The sequence below is a fragment of the Lissotriton vulgaris genome, chromosome 3_1 (genome assembly GCF_964263255.1).
Source record: "Lissotriton vulgaris chromosome 3_1, aLisVul1.2, whole genome shotgun sequence".
NCBI lineage: Eukaryota > Metazoa > Chordata > Amphibia > Caudata > Salamandridae > Lissotriton > Lissotriton vulgaris.
Window position 1 is genome coordinate 1078766445 of NC_141689.1, and position 22350 is coordinate 1078788794.

The 22350-nt window shown below is 43.5% G+C and overlaps 1 protein-coding gene and 1 pseudogene across 6 annotated transcripts in view; one reads left to right on the plus strand and one right to left on the minus strand.

The window, feature by feature from the left end:
• Positions 1-3618: 3618 nt before the first annotated feature.
• Positions 3619-22350, minus strand: part of USO1 (USO1 vesicle transport factor) — a 682652-nt gene continuing 663920 nt past the window's right edge. For all 6 annotated transcript variants that reach the window (XM_086961508.1, XM_086961506.1, XM_086961505.1 and 3 more), the window contains 2 exons: positions 10810-11025; positions 3619-4648 (listed from right to left, as the gene is read on the minus strand). In XM_086961508.1, coding sequence (XP_086817634.1) covers positions 4562-4648; positions 10810-11025 — 303 coding nt within the window. In that variant the 3' untranslated portion in view covers positions 3619-4561. The remainder of the gene's footprint in view (positions 4649-10809; positions 11026-22350) is intronic.
• On the plus strand, positions 15987-16621 carry LOC147727435 (large ribosomal subunit protein uL23 pseudogene; annotated as a pseudogene).

Here is a 22350-nt window from a genome sequence, read left to right on the forward strand (position 1 = left end):
GGCGTCGTCGCCCTGACGTTTCTTCGGAGCCGTCTTCGGGTCCACGACCCCTTTCGGCGCCGATGCAGCCGCATCTGAGATCTTCGCCTTCGGCGCCGACCCGGATGGTTTCGGGTCGGCCATTTTGGCGCGACGCTTCTGGTCGGCCATTTTGGATGCCTTTGTATTTGACGCCTCCAGAACCTTCATCACCTGCGCCACTTTCGTTTTCGGTTTCGGATCCGATGGCGCGTGACCAGTTGGCTTCACTTTCGGTTTTATCAACCGAAGTGATGGTTCCGAAATGTCCGTGACCGGGCCCGGAGGCGGGGACGTAGGACTTATAGTGAGATCTTGGGTAAGGCCCGAAGGCGATCCCTCGACCTGGGCCGTTTGAAGGGGTATAACCCCTGAGTCTGGTTGGGGATGCTCCTCCTCTGAGCTATCCCCCATCGTGGCACAAGCCTGATCGTCGTCCCCTACCTCGTCGGAGACTTCGTCAAAGTCCTCCTCACCCGCGTCGTAGGTCTCCTCATCGTACACGGGACCGGAGTCCGAGTCTTGCGCGTCGTCTTCTACCTCGACAGATTCCTGGAAAATGTCTTCTGGAGGGGGCGCCGCAGCCGATAGTTGAGCCTGGAGTCGATTGGCCCGGCGAATTTTCAGTGTCTTCTTGCTCCGGAATCTCGAACACGCCATGCAGGTGTCCTCGCGGTGATCCGGCGACAAGCAGGTATTGCACACAGGGTGCACGTCGAGGTGCGAATATTTTGAGTGGCACAGCGGACACTTTTTAAATGGAGTCCGCTCCATGGCTAGAGGTGTAATGTAGGCCCGTCCGCGCCGAAGGCACGTGGAAGGGCAGCAAGAGATCGGAGCTGAGAGTCAGAAAGAAAACCCGCACGCAACTATACCGACGCCCAGCCTAAAGACCTTTTGGTCTCGAGTAGAAATAGAACAACTATCGGTTCCGACAGAGGGAACCGAAACACATCCGAACCCAATGGCGGAAAAAAACAATCTGGGGATGGAGGCGATGCCCATGCGCACTGTAGTCCAGGGGAGGAGCCACCTATCTCGTGATACTTCGAAGACTCTTCCAGGACAACAATGTGCAATCATCCGGACCCAACACTAGGTGGCGATCTATGCACAGATATGAATTCAGCAGCCCACATGCCTCGAACCCAGAGACCCCGACTTCGGTGTTTCATCCTTTGATGACCGACATCGAGATCCATGGAGCCACTTCTTTTTATGTTTCCTCGACGACTCTAAGGTAGGCGGAGGCACTGACTTGGACCTAGATCTCCATTTCCTTCGACCTCTTTTTTGTTTTTTCACCTTGACAATAAACAGCTTAGCCTCACTCTCCTTTAAGGCTTTGGGATTCACGCTTCTGCAAGACGAACACTCCTCAAAGTCGTGGTCGGACGAGAGGCACCATAAACAATCTTCGTGGGGGTCAGTAATCAACATATGACCCCCACATTCCCTGCATGGCTTAAAACAGGACTGCTTCTGAGTAGCCATGATCGCTGCTACAGCTACACAAAGTACTTGCAACAAAGAAACTCCCAGAAATGGAGAGCCCTGGAAAAACAGTTAAAAGTCGACGGTGTGAAAAAAAGGAAACTGGCGTCGGCACGCCGATGAGATCTTATGGTTCCGATGACGTCATGCGGAGATGTCCATTCTGATGTCCTCGTTGACACAGGAGAGCTATGGAGAAAGGTTTCAGTGGAATGCTGCGCATAGGGTAATTCAAAAGATGAGGAATCCACAGGCAGATCTATCCATCAGAAAGTATTGTACGGTTTCCACGGTCCCTGACAGATCAGGGGTTGTCATGTTCGATGGTTGCCAGAAAGGATTCGCTCCTTGGTAAGGTTAGGGGGCTTAGGGCGGCACTGTAAAGTAGCTGGTCTAAAGGCTAACATATCCTTTGGGGTGCCTGGAACCAGTCTTGGCACCAAGCCTACCTACAAATGCCTAGATCATCTGCATTTTCTCAGGAACTACACAACAGATACGCTGACTGATCGACCACATAGTCTGCCATGGGTCTTCACACTCCCAAGGCATAAAGAGCACATCGTGTGGGGCTGCCATGCTCCTGTGAATCATGGGGAGGTGGAAGTAAAGATGCATGTAAAGGTGGAAAAGGAGGAGGGGCTCGTGGCAGATGCCTAACCTTCTTTGGAACAGGTGAGGTGGAGGGCTCATAGCCTAGTTCTCCATCACAGGCCAGCCTATGATTCTTCGGGATTTACATGAGTCCTACGGATAGAGGTTTGGTAATGATATTTCCAGTGTATGGGTGTTGAAACAGTTTCTTCTGTTTTAAGTGCAGAGCTTAGAAGAGTTTCTGTAAGAAGGAGCACTTGGGGGTATCAGAACTTGTCAGCTCCAGATTCAATGCTAGTGGTGGTGCTGATTTTGTGGTCAATTTCGGCTCCGAGTGGACCTGTTTTGGGTCTTGATGTTGAGGAGGTGTCACAGCGAAGCAGCTTTCAATGGAGTTTTAGAGGGCATTGACACAGTCTATCGTTGCAAGGGATGCCAGTCAGAGGAGACCGACCTAGAGGTTTTGCCATTTTCGCCTCAACTCAGGTGTCAAAGCCAGGAAGCAGTACTCTATCTCAGTTGGAGGGGATTTTGGGGATCTAGACTGACCTTGTGGCACCTGGGGTACTAAGCCTGGGGAGTTAGCATGGTCATTTATACCATGGTCTGGGGTGGAATCTGCTATGATTCACCATGAGCTCTTGCTCTTCTTTCTCTGCCTCGGTGCCCTCCGAGAACAACGCTTCTGGAGTCCCAAATCCTTCAGCCACTGGGATACATGATGGACTATCCTGCTCCTGTTTAGTGTCAGGGGAGGTCTTCGGGTAAGATGGCAAGTTTCAGGGAAAGAGTGTTAGTGTGTCCAGTTGTGAGCCCACAGCCACTCGCTCAAATACTGGAGGATCTTCTTGCAGTAAAAAGCTCAACAGGCATTACAGAGTTTTGTCATCAGTTGGTGAAACACACAGATTGCAGACACACTGTTGGTCACCTCAGGAGTATTTACATACTATTGCCGTAGGTGCATTCTAAAAGTTGTGGCCAGAATAGGATTGAGGGTTGCCAAAGGCATGAGCTTCTAAGGCACAAGACTTTGAAGGCTAACAATCTGTGTCTATCGAGGACGCCCTCTTGGTGGGCATGGTAGTGTTTTCCAGTCCCAGGGATCAAAGAACGCACATCTGCTGCAAAAGAATCCAGCAAGGAACACATTTCCCAGATCTGTATTCTCAAACGCTGGTGCCCGATGGAAGAAGAAAACAATCTGAGTTGAAACTCATGTCCTGGTGCATTGTGGTGTCATAGTAGGTTTTGTGACTCTAACTTTGTTGAAGAAAAACAAGTTCCAAACGTTCGGGCCCAGCACCAGATGGTAGGAGTATATGTTTTTTTAAATTACAGCTTGAAAAGATCAGAGGTCACATCTCTTTGTACCATAATAAACAGTATATAAACCGTGCATTGACATCCTGTGTGCCCTTTGAACTAAACTTGCAATAGCTTCATTATTATATCTGAAACCGAAAAACAAGCAGGGACACCACCAAATACATTAACACCCATGCACAAGAATACTAAACAAGTCTGTTTTATTTCTAAAACTTGAAACAAATGAAATTTCTTCCTTTGTTTTAAAATCCATTGCTTTTCTCCCAGTGAAAAGGCCTATAAATCCAAGGGTGCCTCGACTTTATTTCAGATTAGAATAAAACATTGATTTAAAGTAAACCTTTAGTAGATGTAGAGGTCGCAGCTGTTTTGATGGGGTTTTCAGCAAACAAATCAATATGTTGTTACAAAACACCCTGCACAATTGTAGCAAATGTCCAGGATAAGCTGCTACACATTTAGCACACATTTGAGGTTCGTTGTCTCTGTCTAGTGGTACAGAACTGTTACTTCTGGGAATAGTCCACTGCAGCAACCAAGGCACTATAACCACACATTTCCATTTAAATGAACTTTTATTTGAAAAATCTGAACAGTACTTCATTGCATCTGAGAGCTGTAGAAGTACTTGCAATCCCAATTAGTATTCTCTTGACTGGAAGAGAACAGATCCTTTTTAAAGTTTTTCCATGGCATGTGTAAAACCCAGCCATAAAATGAACAAAAACAAATCTAGTCCATTCAACGAGTGAGAAGTACACACGTATTTAATAACATGTTAAGACAGTTCAAAAAGAGCAGAATTAAAATGGACTTGTGCACAGCATCTGTATATGGCAAGTACTGAAGCAACAGTGCCGCTGTCAGCTCAAGCGCAAGCTTTGTCTTTGAAGGGCTCAAGCAGGTTCTAGTCGATCTTAAATGCATGGGATGGTGAAATATAACTTAAATAGAGTAGGGAATCTTTTTTTCTGTCTATGATAAAAGTCTCTATAGAAATATGGCATCCACTCTGAAACAATGAAACAGTCCAACATCTGCTTCGGCACTCGTTGCATTTGAAGTAAGCACTGATGTTTTAATTCTTTGAAAAACAAGACATCCCTCATGGGCATAACTTGAGATTTTACTCTCCCAAATCGTCATCGTCCTCATCATCATCATCATCATCATCACCTTGGTCTCCAGATTCTAAATCGTCTTCATCCTCTACCTAGCGTAAAAAACAAGAAAAATACCTTAAAATGAAGTCTTAAACCATATACAAAAACAGCAGAGAAATTCTGAAGAAATACTAATCACTTACTTTGGCACCCTTTATAGATTGTTGCGTTTGAATAATTCTGTTTCATAAGACTGGCAAACCAACTGTACATTATAAGAACATGCAGTATTAACATACATAAGTTTAATGCACTACTAACTATCCCATACACCTCATTTCAACTGGACTGTAAATGGAAGAGAACCTCTAAAAGACCAACTGCATAACCTCAGAGATTGTAGAGCTTCGTCCACTTAACTACCTAGTCACAATGAGGAAGAGCGGTTCTGAGGCAGTAAATAAGACAATAATCTCATTAATTTAAAGAATTCCTAAGCATAATGCTACTTGAATAGTAAGTTTAATTGTTTTTCTCTAGGGCTATTCAAGCCAACATCTTCAGGACCGTTGAATGCATACGTTGCTTCATCAGGGCAAAAAAAACAATCTCAATGTTTAAAGTTATGCGTGGTCCAAGATGGAAAGTTACAACTTGATATGGAGCACAAATTATACCCAAAGGTATATCTTGGCACTTCACCAGCAAAGAAACATCACACTGAGCCTAAAACAACAAGGTCTTAATGAGTTTTTTATTTAGCAAAGTCAGAGCAGTAGGGGAGAGGACGTGGAAGTTGATTCCAAGTAGACGGAGTAGTAAAGAAAAAAAAACTCCTCCGCCTCTGCGGGGAATGATCAAGAGCACCTTGTCGCTTGATCTCAGCATTCGGGAAGGATAACAGAACTGCAGTTTGTGTATTAGTTATGTGGGGGTTCCACCAATAAGAGACTTATGGGTGAGACAGCAGATGTTAAAGATAATGTGCTTCCTAATCGGATGCCAGTGTATAGATCTAAAGGTAGGCGCAGATGGGGAGCTAGCAGGGAGATCACTAACCAGGAGTGCAGCAGTATTTTGCACTTCCTGGAGTATGGCTAGCAGGGAATCATTTGCAGCCATGAGCGGGGTATTGCCATAGTCAAGGTGGCTTATGAATAAGGCCTGAACCAGAGTCTGTATTGCAGAAGATTGAAGCCAAGGGAAGACTTTACTCAAAAGCGGCATAGTTGCAAAGCACGCCCTGCAAGTGGCGGAATTTTTATCTTTTATTGATAGGGCCTGATCTAGTTTGACACCCAGATTTTTTAATAATGAGCGTGGGGGAAGGATCTACCCACAGTTCTGAGGGCTACCAGTCAGGGGTCCAAAAGTCCTGGGCTTTGCCGAAAGGCACTGCCTCTGTTCTTTCACTGTTGTGTTGAAGGCACATTTTCAAAAAAGAGGAAAGTAATGTGTTTTCTACAATCGATTAAACAATGTCATACCCAAAGTCAGGTGTTTTGGTAGCAAAAATATGTGGCATCAAAGAGCATTAGAGTTCTTCCTTGAATTCCAGAAGATAATTTTATTTCAGGTGCTGTTCTGGTATAACTGACAACTGTCAATACATATGAGCTATAAACCACACTGTTTATGTCTGTATTCTAACTAACAAGGCATATGTTGCCTAATCTTCACCTCTCCCCAGAGACCAGCATAACTCAGTTTTTTAAGCAGTTTCCAAAGTTTATTGTAAAAGTCTGCATTTTTGTCACCATCTAATACCTGCCGGGGACGCAGGAGGGTGCATGTGAATCTGCATTTCTACTCCCTATGAATAGATTCTTACAGGGTAAGTAAAATACTTCATTTGTAGCATGAGCCCTTGGCATAGATGGTAGATTTTGTTTTGCATTGGCATAACAAATATGGATGCACATGACAATCCATCTTGCTATTTCCGTTTCGGAAATGGAATTTCCCTTCTCTGAGTTTGTGAAAGAAAAACAATTGATGTGCTTTTCTGAAGGGTTTTGTGCGTTCCAAGTATTAGAGAAGTGCTCGCTTAACATCAAGTGTATGTAAAGTACGTTTTGTCACAGTTTCTGGTTTCGGGGAAAAAAAACTGCAAACTCTAAAGTTTGATTTAAATGGAAAGATGATATGACCTTTGGTGGCACTTTATCTGGGAACATTTGGCAGTGTGGTTCTTCAATAGTGATAACTTGTATTTCACTAACCCTTCGTAGAGATGTTATTGCTACAATAAAAGCCACCTTCCATGTTAAATATTTAATTTCACAGATACGTAGTGGCTCAAATGGTCATCTTGTTAGTACAATGTTCACGTTCCATGCTGGTAAATGAAGTGTATGAGGTGGAATGATTAGTTTAAATCCTTCCTTGAAGACTTTAATGACAGGAATGCGGAAAAGGGATTGGTGCTTCCTGTTTTGTAGGTATGCTGCAATGGCTGCTAAATGAAGGCATCTGGAGGTGTATGCGAAATGCGCTTTCTGCAAGTTTAACAGGTAATAGATTAGTTGTCGTTAGGTTGGAGAAGAAGAGTTCATGTTTAGGGAAGCGCAATAGTGCACAGACTTTTCCATTTTGCTGCAAGCAAGCTTTTGTGGTTGGTCTTCTGGCCTTTTTTAGAATAGCCATGCATTCTAGAGGGAGGTTCGGGTAGTCAAGCTCTATGACCTCAGGGCCCAGATTGCATGATTGAGCTGCTGAATATTTGAATGTCTCATCCTGACTGAGAAGGTTTGGGTAGTTGGGTTGCTTCACGTGAGGTACTAGGGTTAGCTCTATTACTGCTGTGTACCATGGTTTTAGAGCCCATGTGGGAGCAATGAGTATCAATCTTAATGAAGTCTGTCTCAGTTTCCTGTAAACATATGGAATGTGTGGGAGAGGCAGAAAAGCATAAGAAAATATCCCGGCCCAGTTCATCCATAGTACTTCACCTTCAATTGCGGGTGTGGGTGTCTGGATACGAAGCTTTTGCATTTTGAGTTTTCTGCAGTGGCAAACAAGTCTATTGTGGGGATTCACCACTGGTAGAACCCCCCGGATCAGGTTGTCAAACTAGTTGTCACTCACCACAATTACGAATAGCCAAGATAAAATAGGATAGCAAAGCAAGGTTAGATAGAAACAACAGTCAAGCATTAGCTATTATCATCCAGATTTCCAGCCACACCCCCTGTCCCGTCCTCTAAGAACGGGGCCTTCTTTTGTGTTGCCGCCATATTCCACTCTTTGAGGGCTTTTTGGAGAGATGGGCAACAGCCGAAGTCTTTGGCGCAAACCATCACAACTCGAGGAGGTACATTCAACCAGGTCTCAAACAAGCTGCCCTTTACTAGCTCGGGCCTCAGGCTCCACTTGTCTGACCTTGGAACTAGGGCACAGCCATGCCAGACAATAGAAGGCACCTCAAGGGATGAAGCAGTGGTCTAATCAGCCCCTCCCCACCCCTGAATATCACCACTCCAGCAGGATTGTAGCACGCAGAGTTAATTTCCGCCCCCCACGAAAGTCGGCGAGAGCACAGTCACTCACAGGTACCGGTAGTTGTTGGGAGCTTTCTGCAGCACATCGCCGGTCGAAGGGCCATGGGTGATTGGCATAGGTTTAACTCCTTTATCAGGCCGCATTCCAGGCAGGGCACAAGGCGAGCTCCAAGGTACCACTCACCGCCAAGTTGAGGGAGGGTAGGGAAATTCTGATCCGCGCACCGTGGGCAGAGAACCAGGCCGCACAGTGCTCTTACAACCCCGGGGCAGGCCGCGCCTTCGTGTTCGTCACCTCCCAGCGCCAGAAGGTCCTATGACGCCACAGCTCGCATCCACGCCCCCGGCACGAGCCTTGGTCTATTCTGGACTACGCTGGGCGAGCCCCCAGGCGACACACACCACAATGATGAGGCCGGCAGGGGGAACACAGGTTCGCACACGTGGGCCGGGAGCCTGGCCGCACGGCGCATTTGCGTCCCCGGACACGTTGCACTTCAGCACTCCTCACCTCCCTGACCCGGAAAACCTCATGGCGTGGCAGCTCACATCTACACTCTGGTAGCGAGTCTCGGTCCGACCTGGACGACTCCGGAAGCTCTGCTTTCACCATAGTTTCTATGCTGCTTTTCAGATGGCGGGCCCTGGGTGGAAGGCGGATAATTGCCGGGTTGCGTTAGGCGACTTGCGGAGCGAGCTTAGTCAGCAGCCATCTTTGAGACTGGCAAGCTCCGCCTCCAAAATATAGAATGCTGCTTTGAAGTTGTGAAGTCAGTATGCACTGAGAGCCTAAGTTTCTTTGTACTTCAAGCAGCATTTTGACAGTGAGCCAGACCTCCATGGTGAACAGGTAGCCACTGTACATGGCCTTGATGACATGCTCTTCACATTAAGATCTTTTTCAGACTTCCCTTTGGGGAAGCCCTCAGAAACAATGTTGACAGCTGAGGTACAGTGAGATCAATCTACTTGCTCAATATACGTAATGAAAATCAATTCTAGGCGCTCTCTCCCTCCCTCTTGTTACACATTCAGGTTCATATTCTCCATCCTATTCATGGTTCTTTGAGAAAACGTTTGGCAGCAGAGTAGAAATGGAAATCCAAGGTTTGGAAAGAATCCTGAAAATGACAAGCTCAGTGCTCCACGATTTATCAAAACATGGAAACAATAACTGGTACACAGTCATTGAAGGGGCATGGTTACATACTGGGGAAGTGGGCTTCTTTAAAGGAGCAGTGCCAGTTTTCCAATGTCTGTAGGCCGAAAGCTATCTAGGAGCACTTACATCCTTAACTTTCACTTTTCCTATTAAAAAAGGTTTGTTCGTTTTTCTTGTAACTTATGTTAATTAAGTGGCCTTGTTACAGTCCAACATGGCATTTTATTAGGTGGTGAAAATTATTTTTTTAAATATAAAAAAAAAGATATATTTCATTTAAAAAGTGCTCCTGGATTCAACATGTGGGTGGGGCTATAATTATCAATGAAGATCCCCTGAAGGCAGAGCACTTTTACATTCACACCGGTCATACATATTCAGACTATTAAATAGACATTATAATAGAGGGCCCATACCTTCACATACAGAATAAAAGAAAAATGAAAAACCACCAAGGTTGTATAAAATACTAACTCCTTAACTTTCAGGCTAGTACTAAGCATCACTGACTAAACACGGAGGAACTCAAGACCTCAACATTTACTTCTTAGAATCATCACATTAACCCAATGTTCAGAAGATTTAGCTATACGTTTGTCTCCACCTTGCCACCTAAGATCACTGAGAAGTCTTGAAAAGCCAAAAGTGGCTTTAGAGCCAAACATAGTCAATGGCACTCGAGAAAACAATTGATCATCTCTGAGATTTACAGATCCTTCTCTTTAAACTGCATAAAGCAGTATTTCCATAGGGAGGAGCTCTAAAGCAGGGCAGGAAAGAATCAGCTAAGTGAAGGACCATTAACAGCTAAAGAAACAATTGGTGAAAATCAGAAGAGGTTAAAAGCCTTTTTTAATGAGCTGCAACAGTGAAACATGCCAGGAGCACTAAGCCTAAACAGCATTGCGAGGATCTGCCTGGTAAAAGGAAAACATGAAACGGAGTAAAATGTGCAGGGGGTCAATGTGCAATCACTGTATTAGGTGTCCAACAAAGTTAGGGGCGTGAAAATGGAATGAAAGTAATTAGTATTTTTATCTTCAACTCAAGTATTTTTAAAATTATTTCATTTTCAGCATTCGGAAAACAACCAAAACTTGGTTCATGCGCGGTTTCTTAACTGTACTACGACTGTATCTAAGGTGAAAACACTGGCCTTAAAAACGTTTAATAAAACCTCACCTTTATTAACAAGATTTCTCATAGTTCATAACTTTATACCTCGATGTGTAGAAATTTGAAAACATTTTCATTTTACTTTCTTAATCCTTAAATTCAGAAACCTTAACACTGACATAATGCAATGAAAGACTATCACACCAACACTTCCTGAGCATCTCTCTTTGATGACAATATTATCAATGCCACACATTTAAAGAAATGGAAGAGATATGGAGGTCAGAGTGCTGTTCCATCCACGGTGCCACATGTGGTGCTACCAACCACATGAGCACTGCAGCACCCTGGTTTTCAGAACTCAACAACATCGAAAACACCTGGGTTTAATTCTAAGATGCGACGGTCAAAATTAAGTGATGTGTGATGCGCCCCTTAAAATTTGCTTTTATTGTAATGCAAGGAGACATATGTAAATGTTTGTATATCTTACTGGTTCTCCCAATTCTTTGAGCTTGCTCTTCAACGAAAATATTTTCTGATCCTGGTCAGCAAGAAGTACCAAGAGGTCATCTTGTTCTTTTTTCGAATCCATAACTTCTTGTTGTAGTCTGCTTTTCTCATTTTGTAAAATTAGAACAGTGCTGTTTGACGAGTCCAACTGTTGCTTTAAAGATATTTTTTCATTTGACAAGGCTTGAACTTCTTCCTGGTAATAAAACAAAATACAAGAGCTAGGTTACAAAGTCTGATTACAAAGCAGCCTATCAACATCTTCCCATAGAAAATACAATTTAATGACAAAAGTGGTCTCTGTTTCTTTGAAGAATATAACACACGTTGGTAGCAGATGAATGAATAAATGAGATAAAGCAGTGCTTAATCTACTTGTGCTGGCACAATGGTTCTACGCTCTAGGCACTATGCCACAGTGGAGAAGGACTGTCGAAGGTTTTCACTAGTATTACATCCAGTAGTTTAACCTTTCAAAAATATTAATTATCAGTGAATCAACTATTATAGGATGACTATATGGTATTGGCCCTCATTTAGGCTTCAGAGGGTGGCAACTTTTTTATATTACAAAAAACTGTTGTTTTTGTAGAATAAAAAAAAGCCATGACAACCTGGGAGTTTGCTCCCAGGATGTAGGGTAATTTTCAATGTTTTCTCTTTGGGTCTGCCACTACTTCTCTGGCAATCTATAAGAGAAAAACAATGCATCATATTTTCTGCTCTAAATAGGGCAGACATTCTGATGCATTTACACAGACGAAGTACATCAGGCTCTTAGTGTAAGGTTTCCTTGGTGTACCCAGCAGGGGCACAGAGTGAAAACTAGACTGGTCACTAGACCCTAAATAGGGCAGTTTGGCAGAAAGGATACTCTTGAATACCTAACACATTTTGATGAAGTGGCCACAAGTAACAAAAGAAAAAAAATCAAACTGAAAGGGTGATGAACAGATTTTTCAAACAAGACGTTTGAGTTCAGGCAACAGCATTTCTCAACTAGATGAAGAGAACAACAAACAAATGGACACCTTACAAATTTCTTGGAGCGGAACATACCTAAAAATAAAAGCATTAGGAGTTCTACTTTGGAAAACAAATGATTATTCCTTCAATACACTAACTCTTAACTGCTTCACAGCACTCAATGTTTCACAACACCCTTGGAAGCACAACAAATAGCTGTACGTTCAATGGAATATCAGCATGTCCTCTTACAGAGTATCCTCTGCCTTAGATGGAGGAGGTGACAGAAAGAAGGCTGGCAGCACAATGGACTCGTTTAAATTAAATTCAGTACCCACACAAGAGACGAAAGAAAGTTTCATCTTGAGTCACGTCTCTACGACCATATCTGGCAAATTTGGAACAAAACCTCGCTGAAGGTTCTGGATTAAGTTAGTGCCCCTATTTTATTTGTTTTAAGGGCACTATTGCAAAGTCACAACTACATACTATCACAAAAAGTGTATCATATAAAGAAACAAAAAAACGAGGCTGAAAGAACAGACTGTCCAAATATTAACCATGTGGAAATGTTTCCTTACAGAAATGTATTTGTTTTAAATTCTTGAATGTATGCTGTGCTTCTAAACTAGTTTGGTTGCATCCCCTTGGGCACACCTTTGGTTCCTATATAAAATGGACTCCACAGAGATATAAGACATAAGGATGTATTAAAAACTTGTGCTATGATTTCATATTTCAGAGATTCTCCCTGAAGAAGGGCTCTCCGCCCGAATTGCATAGGAGCCATCTAAGCATATGTGGAAAACATATTGGTTTTGAAAAAGCATAGTACATTTCTGTCACGCATTGAAGAACATTGAAGTATTGAAATATTAAAACATTGCTTGAAAAGTGCAAAAACTCTGTGGAGTCCATTTTATATAGGCACCTAAGGTGTGCCCAAGGGGATGCAACCAAACTAGTTTGGAAGCAATGCATTCATTTATTATATACAGACGTCAAACGGACGGAAGACGCCGCCAGTGGAGTACCCAAAACATTTACTCAAGATAACTCAAATCAAATTTGAAGAACGTTAAAGGCTGTGCACCAGCTATCCTAGAAGTTCTAAATTCTTGAATGTCACATAATGTAGCACTATGCGACATTGGGTGAGATTATTATTCTTACACAGTCCTTGCAAAAACGAGGGCAAGTTCTCAATAGTGTGTTGGAGTGTGGTACACGTTTTGTAAATATATATTTATGCATTACATATTTTGGCTGTCCATTTTACACTTAGTATCAGTTGGCTATCACATACTACAAGGCACAGCCATCAATTGAGAAAAAAACAATTTGATAACCGACTGAGCGGTGATGTTAAGTGCAAGAGGAAACTTGTTCACCAATCCCTTCACAAATTCAGATAGCACAGGGATCTTAAACAAACTTCATGTTTCTTCAAAGTATGGTAACCACTGCCAGAAATCCTGTATCAGATGAAACCTGAAAACAATTCTTTGCAGTGATTGTGGAATCTTTGTGCGCTTCTGTCCGACATCTGCCACAATGTTAAGCAACTGATCAGAACACAGTGGGCAGTTGTAGGAAGCAGGCTCTTTATAAAGCATATCAAAAAGAGAAATACTGTGCAAAGAGCACAGGGAATCCCTTATGAGTGAACAAGCCCAAGGTGATCTTCTATGGGGTAGTGGGGTCGAGCAACTTTAAGCCTATCAGAGAGGAGTGTTAGACATCTGCAAATACACACAATAGTAAATAAGTAAATAAGTAACTTACCTGTATCTGTAGTTCTCCAGTACTGGAAGCTTTCATAGATTCACATGCTTGAATCATTCCATATCGTTGAGATGGGAGTCCCCGGTACATCAAAATAGCAATGGTATACAAATACAAAACAGAAACCGGGTCTAGGCCTATTTCAGTTTTGTAACATATCTCTATCGTTTTGTAAAAGAGATCAAAAGTAATTCCTGAACAAATCTGTACCTCTCATACTCTAGAAAACTCCTGAGGGAACCTTAGACCCTCAGATTTTCACAGCACATGTACAAAAATACACCTGTAAAAATCCAAAGGTGAGCATCTCATGGGAGGAGGGTGGGTTGCATATGAATCTATGAACGCTTTAAATACTGGAGAACTACAGTTACTGGTAAGGAACTTATTTTCTTAGTCCAGTATTGGAACTTTCATAGATTCACATGCTTTCATCAGAGTAGCTAGCAGTCAGTAGCACATTTTTCCTTAATTAATTCTAAGAGTGTGCTCCAAATTGTCAATCTGTAGAGAAGCAGATCTAACTGAAGCCATCAGTCCCCGAACTGATAAATATTGCATACATAAACAATTGCATACTTAAAATGCACCATAATATGAACTTATACGGACAATATGTCATATTATGAACATACATAAAATACATACAGAACAAAATGTGCGGAGTCTTACAGCAGAAAGTAAGGAGGGGGGAAGGAGAGAGATCACAGTCACTGGAAAAGGTTCCTCAGCACTGCCTGTCCTCCTGTTACATCATTGTGAGCGTCTGCAACCAAGCAGTAATGTTTAGTGAAGGAGTGGGTACTCTTCTAGGTTTCAGCCATGCAGATATCCTGGATAGGTACGCCAGCAAAAAGCAGTAGATGTAGAGATTTCTCTTGTAGAAGGAGCACACACCAGTGCCCGAAGAGCTTTCCTGCCGTTTAATGGCAATACTGAATTGTACTCGAGATCCAATGGGCAATCCCCCTTTTGGATAGAGGATAGCCCTTCCTGGGTGCCCTGAAGGATACAAAAAGCTAGGTCAATTTGCAAAATGTCTTTGTTATTTGTAGATAAAATTTTAGACAGTGTTGAATATCCAGCAAATGAAGAGCTCTTTCTGCCCCAGTTGTTGGTAGTGGAAAGAAGGTTTTAAGGATAAGAGGCTCATTTAAATGAAAGTCCGATGGAACTTTAGGGATAAACTTGGGATTAGTACGAAGGACTACTCGATCATCTGTAAACTGTAGAAACAGTTCCTGTATGGACAGGGCTTGAATTTCTCTCCTGGCAGATGTCAGCGCAAGAAGGCAACCTTTCATAATAGGAACTTAAGGTACGCCTTATGAATGGGTTTCAAAGGATGTTTCATGAGTTATAAGCAATACTATATTGAGATGCCACATAGGTGGTGGAGGCTTAACCTGTGGAATGGTACGGAATAGGCCTCTCATGAACTGTTTAATGGTCCTTTCTGACCAGAACACGGTCCTGAGGATGTCTTTCTGAAGTGGGATAAAGCAGCTAGCGGGACTTTAATCAAGGCATGTGCTAATCCAGACTTTGCTAATAGCAGTATGTAAGAAAGGATCTCATGAGAAGAGGACCGTAGAGGATAAACATTTGAATCCTGACACCATATACATATTCTTTTCCACTTCATCCTGTACGTCTTATTAGTGCTCTGTGCCAGAGCATTTGAAAGAACATCTCTACACTCAGAAGGGATTACTAGATACTGAAATTCACAGTGTTCAGGAGACATGCGGCTAATGGAAGCAATTTGGGAACTGGATGTAGCACTTGTCTCTGGGACATCGTGGGAAGTGATGGAATGGGACGCAGCTGAATAGGTTGTGAATATGAAAGAAGGAGAAGATCTGTGAACCAATGTTGACGAGGCCAGGATGGCACTATTAGGATCCTCCTGCAGGGCTCTGGCTATATCTTTATGAGCAACCGTGGCAGGAGGAGAATCAGCGGAAAAGCGTAGGCAAAGATGCCTGACCATGCCATCAAAAATGCATTCCCCCTAGGATCCCGGTTGGTGATGCCAACTTGCGAAGTACCAGCATTTCTTGTTCTGTGTGGTCGCAAAGAGGACCACTGTTGGCGTCCCCCATCTGAGCAAAAGGCTGTCTAGAGTTTGTTGATGGATCATCCGCTTGTGGCAGGTCAATTTGAGCCTCCTTAATGTGTCTACCGTCATATTCTGACCCCCCCACCTCGGAAGGTGTTCTGCTGTCTTCCACCTTCAGAGAGATTCTGTTCTACAACGCCCATTTCCAGATGCAATGAGCCTCCTGAGAGGGGAAAGAACCTTGTGCCGCCTTGCTTCTTGAGATAATGCATTGCTGTTGTCTTCGGCATGAATGCCTGCAATGCTAATCTCTCTGCCCTGAGCTCCAGCAAATTGATATGAAGATGCTGGTCTTGACACTGCCAATGCCCACTGACCTGGAGATCTGTCAGGAAGGCTCTCCATCCTTCCAGGGAGGCATCCTGGGTGATCACGTCGTAGCGGGCATGGTGAGAAAGGAAAGACCAATGGAAATATTTTGACATCGGGTCCACCAATACACGGCGTTGCTCATACCAGTTACCCCCAACATATCACAGAAGGCCAAGAAGGAAGCTGTCCCTGTTAAAACCGAAGCAAAGTCCAAGGCTTTGAAAGCTAAAAAGGCTGTTCTTAAGGGGGTACATAGTCACAAGAAGAAGAAATTAGGACAGCCCCCACTTTCAGGAGGCAAAGGACCTTGAGGGTAAGGATGCAACCGAAGTATCCCAGGAAGAGTGCTCCTCGTAGGAACAAACTTGACCAGTATGCATTTATTAAGTTTGCCATGAAGAACATTGAAGATAACAACACGCTGGTCTTCGTTGTTGATGCCAAGGCTAACACGCACCAGATTAAACAGGCTGTAAAGAAGCTTTACGATATTGATGTTGCCAAGGTCAACACACTGATCAGGTCAGACGGCAAGATGAAGACATATGTGTGTCTAGCTCCAGACTATGATGCACTGGATGTAGCCAACAATATTGGCATCATCTAAGCCTGCTCTGTAGACGCTGGTACAGTTTAGAATACCTGGCATGATTGTAATGACATCCTCGAAGGAACCTGCTGCCTGATGCCATTGCCAAACCAGCTCTTTCTGTAATGGACGCAGTCTTAATTGGTAGAAGGGAATAAGAGGGATGCAAGATGACATAGTTCCAAGAAGCGACTTGTAACGGCGAACTGAAAGTTACTTTCTTTTTGCAAATGATCGGGCCAGTGATATCAGTTTCGCTGAGAGAGAGAGAGAGAGAGAGTGAGAGAGAGTGAGAGAGAGTGAGAGTGAGAGTGAGAGAGAGTGAGAGTGAGAGTGAGAGTGAGAGTGAGAGTGAGAGTGAGAGTGAGAGTGAGAGTGAGAGTGAGAGTGAGAGTGAGAGTGAGAGTGAGAGTGAGAGTGAGAGTGAGAGTGAGAGTGAGAGTGAGAGTGAGAGTGAGAGAGAGAGAGAGAGAGAGAGAGAGAGAGAGAGAGAGACGCTTTACTTGAAGTGGTGTCAATATTGCTCCTAAGAAGGTGATGCTTGTGGAAGGGCGCAGAGATGACTTTTCTTCTTTCAGGGCCAGGCCCAGCTAGGTGAACAGACTTGTACATACTGCTGCATGTGAAGGCGCTTTGATTAGCCAGTCATCCAGGTAAGGAAAACTGATGCCTTTGCTTCCTCAGAAAAGGCTGCTACTGGAGCCAGACATTTGATGAATATTCTTGGAGCCAGTTTGAGGCCAAACGGTAGTCCTTTGAATTGGTAATGGATTCCGGCTATGACAAATCGTAGGTACTGCCTGTGGTAGGGATGGCTGGGGACGTGAAAATATGCATCTTGTAAGTCTAAGGCAGTCATATGATCCCCTGGGTATGGAAGTAATACAATGTTCTGAAGGGAGACCATGCGAAAGGACTGTTTCTTGAGATAGGTGTTGAGAGTTAATAAATCCAGGATCGGACGCGATTGTATCAAGTTTTTCCGTACCAGAAAGAAATGGGAATAGAACCCCTTCCCTCGGAGCATTGCAAGAATTTTCAAAAGCAAAAGATACCTCTGGCATTCCTGAAGGAGTACAAGGTTGGATGTGAAGGAACTTAAAGTATGGCTGAATTATATCAGATTGAGGACTCATCTGCCCGTAGTTATTTTTTGCCACTGATGAAGGTGAAAAGAATGTGCCCCCCCCCCCTAGGGGAATCTATTGAAAGGTGGGACCAAAAATAGCCAGAGTCAGAAATTCGTCATAGGCGTTGTGAGGTATCTTTTCCCTGACGTTCTGCTCTTCCTCTGAGGGTAGATTTAGAATACGCCCCTGACTGTGGCTGTCATTGAACATACTGCGATCGATAAGGCTGGGAAGATGTAGCGTATGAGGGATACCTACACTACTGATATCCACCTATATACGAAGTAAGGCCTCTTGCTCTAGCTCCCCTAAAGGGTATTTTTCAATATTGAAGCGTCCTTAACACCATCGCCGTGTCAGTATCTTTCTTTATATCTTGCAGTGCAACATCGATGTGCTTTCCAAATAAAGCTTCTCCATTGGATGGAAGGTCTAGAATCTTATTTTGCACTTCGGGCCTAAATTAAGTATCTCTGAGCAATCTTTGACGGCGCAATATCGCTGAACCTCCCAGCGACCTGAATCCTTTAGTAGCAATATCCATCGCACAATTTATAACCTTCGCAGATGCTCTTTCGCCCTCCTGGAGAATTTTCCTGACTTCCGATTAGCTCTCTTAAGGAAGTTGATCCACATACGGAGCCAGGTCGCACCACATTTGTCGATCATATCGACACAGAATGGCAAGAGCATTAGCTGCTCTGACCATTACAGCGGACATTAACGAAAAACGCTTACCAGCGTTATCCAAGCAACTGCTTTACCTATCGGAAGGTGTGGTAAAGGGCGCTGAAGGGTCCTTAGATTTTTTCCGTGCTACCTGAGAGAATACAGAGTCCAGTTTGGGATGACCCACCAAGCAGGCTGAAGCATCCTCTGGAGCCTTGCATTTCTTCTCCAATCTGGATAGGATTGGTGTCACTGTCTTCTTCATGACCTTGAGTCTTTCCTCCCATATATGACTCTGTCGGTTCAAAATCTTTATTCGATTCATACAATGAATCATAAAAGTACAAAGTAAAAAGCATGATACACAATTTAAAAATGAACCACTATAGTTATACATTTAAAAAAAGTAATTGAAAGTTATTTTTTTTAAATGACCATTTGTCACTTATCAGAATATAAGAACAATTGATAGTGGGACCCACATTTTGTCCCCTACTATTAGCAAGTAATTTTACACACAATGTTAATTACAAATCATACAGCATATATACACATTCCCATGGCAGAATACAGGTCAATGGCTAAATTATCCGTAGCGTTTCCTGATCTGAAGTGATACTCTTATGAAGTTTAACATGGCACAACAAACTTCAACAGATGATAGCGATAACAGATAGTCGTAACCTTCTTTATAAGTACATGGCTGCCGCCCCTTCAGGATGGGTTTAATAAATCTAATCCTTGGCTCCTGATAAAGAGAACAGAAGAGGACAAGGTGTATGGTGCTTTGGTTAACTCTGTTATTGCAAGGACAAGGGAGCAGCCTCTCACACCATCCCCCTTGTTTGGGAAAAGCAAACAAAAAATGAAGGATATCTAGCCTAAACCTTGTAAGATAAAACCGCCATTGCGTATTGGTTGTAAAAGTTAAATAGAACTGATGCTGAGACTTGACATGAACAGTTACATCACCCAAGCATGGTGTGTTTAAAAATTCCCAATAACTTGCTTTTATTTGGGCTTTTATGTTTCCCTGAATTTTTTTCGGGTCATTATAAAGATGACCCAGACCTATCTTGTGCAACATATTATTGACATATGACAACCAAGGGATCTGCTTTGCATTGTCTAGGGTCGTACAGTCATGAAGAATTTCTTTGGTGAGCTGGAGCTTGTTGGATAACCATATTTTTCCCCACAGTAATAGGGGCGACAGACGAACAATATCAGTCACATTGGTCATACCCATTTCACTGTGGCAAAAACTGTTTGACGACCCAGTTCGGATCGATAAAACCCGCTTTAGGAATTTATTTTCCATCACCTGTATTACAGCGGGGTTTTCAGTCCCCCATGCCCCAGCCCCATATATGACTCATAATAGAGATATCCCTCACTGATTTTCTAAATGTCTTTTTAAAATTATATAAAAAGCATTCAGTTTGGCAAGTTGGCATTGGTCGATCAAGTCTTGGCTACCCTTTCTAGTAAGTTGTGAAAGCCACCAATATCTTCTGGTGGCGAGTCAACGGGTACTGGAGAAGGAGAGGATGGCGTGGGAATGAGGTAGTCGTCCTACTCTCTATGCGGATCTCTAGTTCTCCCTCTTCCTGGTCATCATCCATAGTTTCTGGATGTTGTTGAGGAGCTGATAAAAGTGATTTCTGTAGAGGTTCCGACTGCAAAGCTAGAACCCTCTTTGGAGTAGAGGTGACAGAATGTGGGCAAGACACTAATGTAGGCTGTTCCTGAGGTGCAGGTGTTGGAGGAAATCTTTTACTATAGTCAGCTAACATAAATTGTAGTTCTGTTAGCAACGATGAAGGCATGCAGACTACCTCTTCCTGATAATACAAATGGTATTCCTGCTGAGGAATATTGTATTGATCATCTCCATATTCCTCATCAAAATCATCCTCCTGGCACTTAAAATGCAGCTGGGATGGGCTACTTGCGTAGCCAAAGGGTCCGTCATCCTCTTCTTTCGAATCCTGCTCTTCCAACAGGTGGGAAGGCAACAGAGGTGTAACCTTGCTGGGTGAGGTGACTTCTGATGTAATCCGCCTTGTCCTGGCCTTTTCTGTTTATTAAGGGTTTTTCCCTCGTCGACGGTACCACTGACGTCGCCATCGTCGGAGAAGCAGATATCGACTGTGATTTGGAAACCATAAGCGACGTTATAACTGCTATAGATGTCGTCATTACCGTTGTCATAGCCATCAGCACTGTTGTGGTCGCTGTAGTTGTTGCCATTACCCCAGGCATCGCCAACGGTATCGTTTACAGTTTACATGACGGTGACAAAGTATCAACAACAGAGTCAACGACACTGCAGTCGATGTAGGAGCAGTACTCGCCTTCTGTTTAGATGTCGAAGATTGGCGAACCTCCGCACCCGCCATCGGCGGTGAAGGCTTGTTGTTGACGGTCCCGTCAACTATGGCGTTTTTGGCGACTGCTTTTCTTCAGGAGGCACAGAAGAAAGCTTTTTGAAAGAGTGCCTGCCTTTTATATGGTGTATTAGTAGGCTCAGTACTTGCCTTTTTTGGTTGTTTGTACCCCGAAGCATGTCCATTTCTATCCTTTTCATGTTTGTGAGAAGATTTTGAGGGACTGCACCCATGAGAAGTCTTTTTAAGGGCATTTTTGGGACGCTCATCAGAAGAATGGGTGTGACGTGATCTTCCCTTATTATGGGACCTCCTGGATGAAGAAGAGGATGCCTCATCACTGTCCTCACTCAAAATCACTTCCTTTCTGGCTTTCAGCTTCTGGAGCCATATAATAAGGCACCCCTCACGATCCCTCAAGGTTTATTAGAAAAGGTATGACATACCTTACACTTCTTTGCCTTATGGTTGGGATGTAGGCAGTAAATTCAGTCTTTGTGATGGTCGTCTGTATGAAGCCTTTTCTTAGGGCAGGTGGCAGAGGCTCTAAAATGACTCTTTTTCTCCTTATCTGACATGGTTATGCCACTATCTTGCAGAGCAGCACTGAAGAAGATGGTTCTGTAGTGGTAAAATGCATATTTGAAGTAAAGAACTTTATCCAAATTCACTGAAGTAGAAGAAACTGAACAGAGATCAGAGGAGACTCCCTAGCACAAGGTGTGGTAGAAAATCTGAGGGTCTACGTTTCTCTCAGGAGTGTTCTAGAGAGTTAGAGGTCCTAATTGGTTCAGGAATTTCTTTTGGTCTCTTCTACACAAAACGATAGAGTTATGTTAAAAAACTGAAAAGGGCCTAGGCCTGGTTTCTGCTTTGTATTTGTTTAGCATTTCTATTTTGATATACCAGGGAATCCCATCTCAATGATGGAATGATTCAAGAATGTGAATCTATGAAAGTTCAAATACTGGAGTAAATAATCCACATGACTCAAGAAGGAGATCCACACCAATTTATAAAAATAGCACATATCTTCATATATATTTGGGCTCCAGAATTAATGTGATCAGGTTTGTTTTGCAAGAGAAATACTTTTACGTTAACAAGTCAAAAGTGCATTTTTTAGAAGCTGCAATGTTAACCTATGGGAGGAGAAACAAGTACAGCATTCGGGTAGAGTACAGTGACTTACAGGAACAATCTCCTGGACTTAAGGTGAGTATGGGGCAGGGTACAAGGCAGCACCAACAGGTCACCTCCAGCGGCACAAGAGCTGTTGGGTGCAGTGGTGCAATACAGTGTCAAGTGCCCAATGTTAATCAATGGGGATCGGTCTGCATGAAAAGAGGCTGCAGGTTTGGACTGGGGGCCAGTCAGGCTGAATCAGCCAGTGGGTTTAAGTCTTAAGTAGCTATGGGACGTGGGGACAAGGATGGTCCTCTTCTCCTCTGACCAGGACAGCTGGGTGCAGAGGGTCTTTGAGGTGTCGGGTTTCTTCATCAAGGAGCACTCGTGCTTGATGGGGGCTGCACACAGAGGCTGCAGGTGGTGTTGGAGA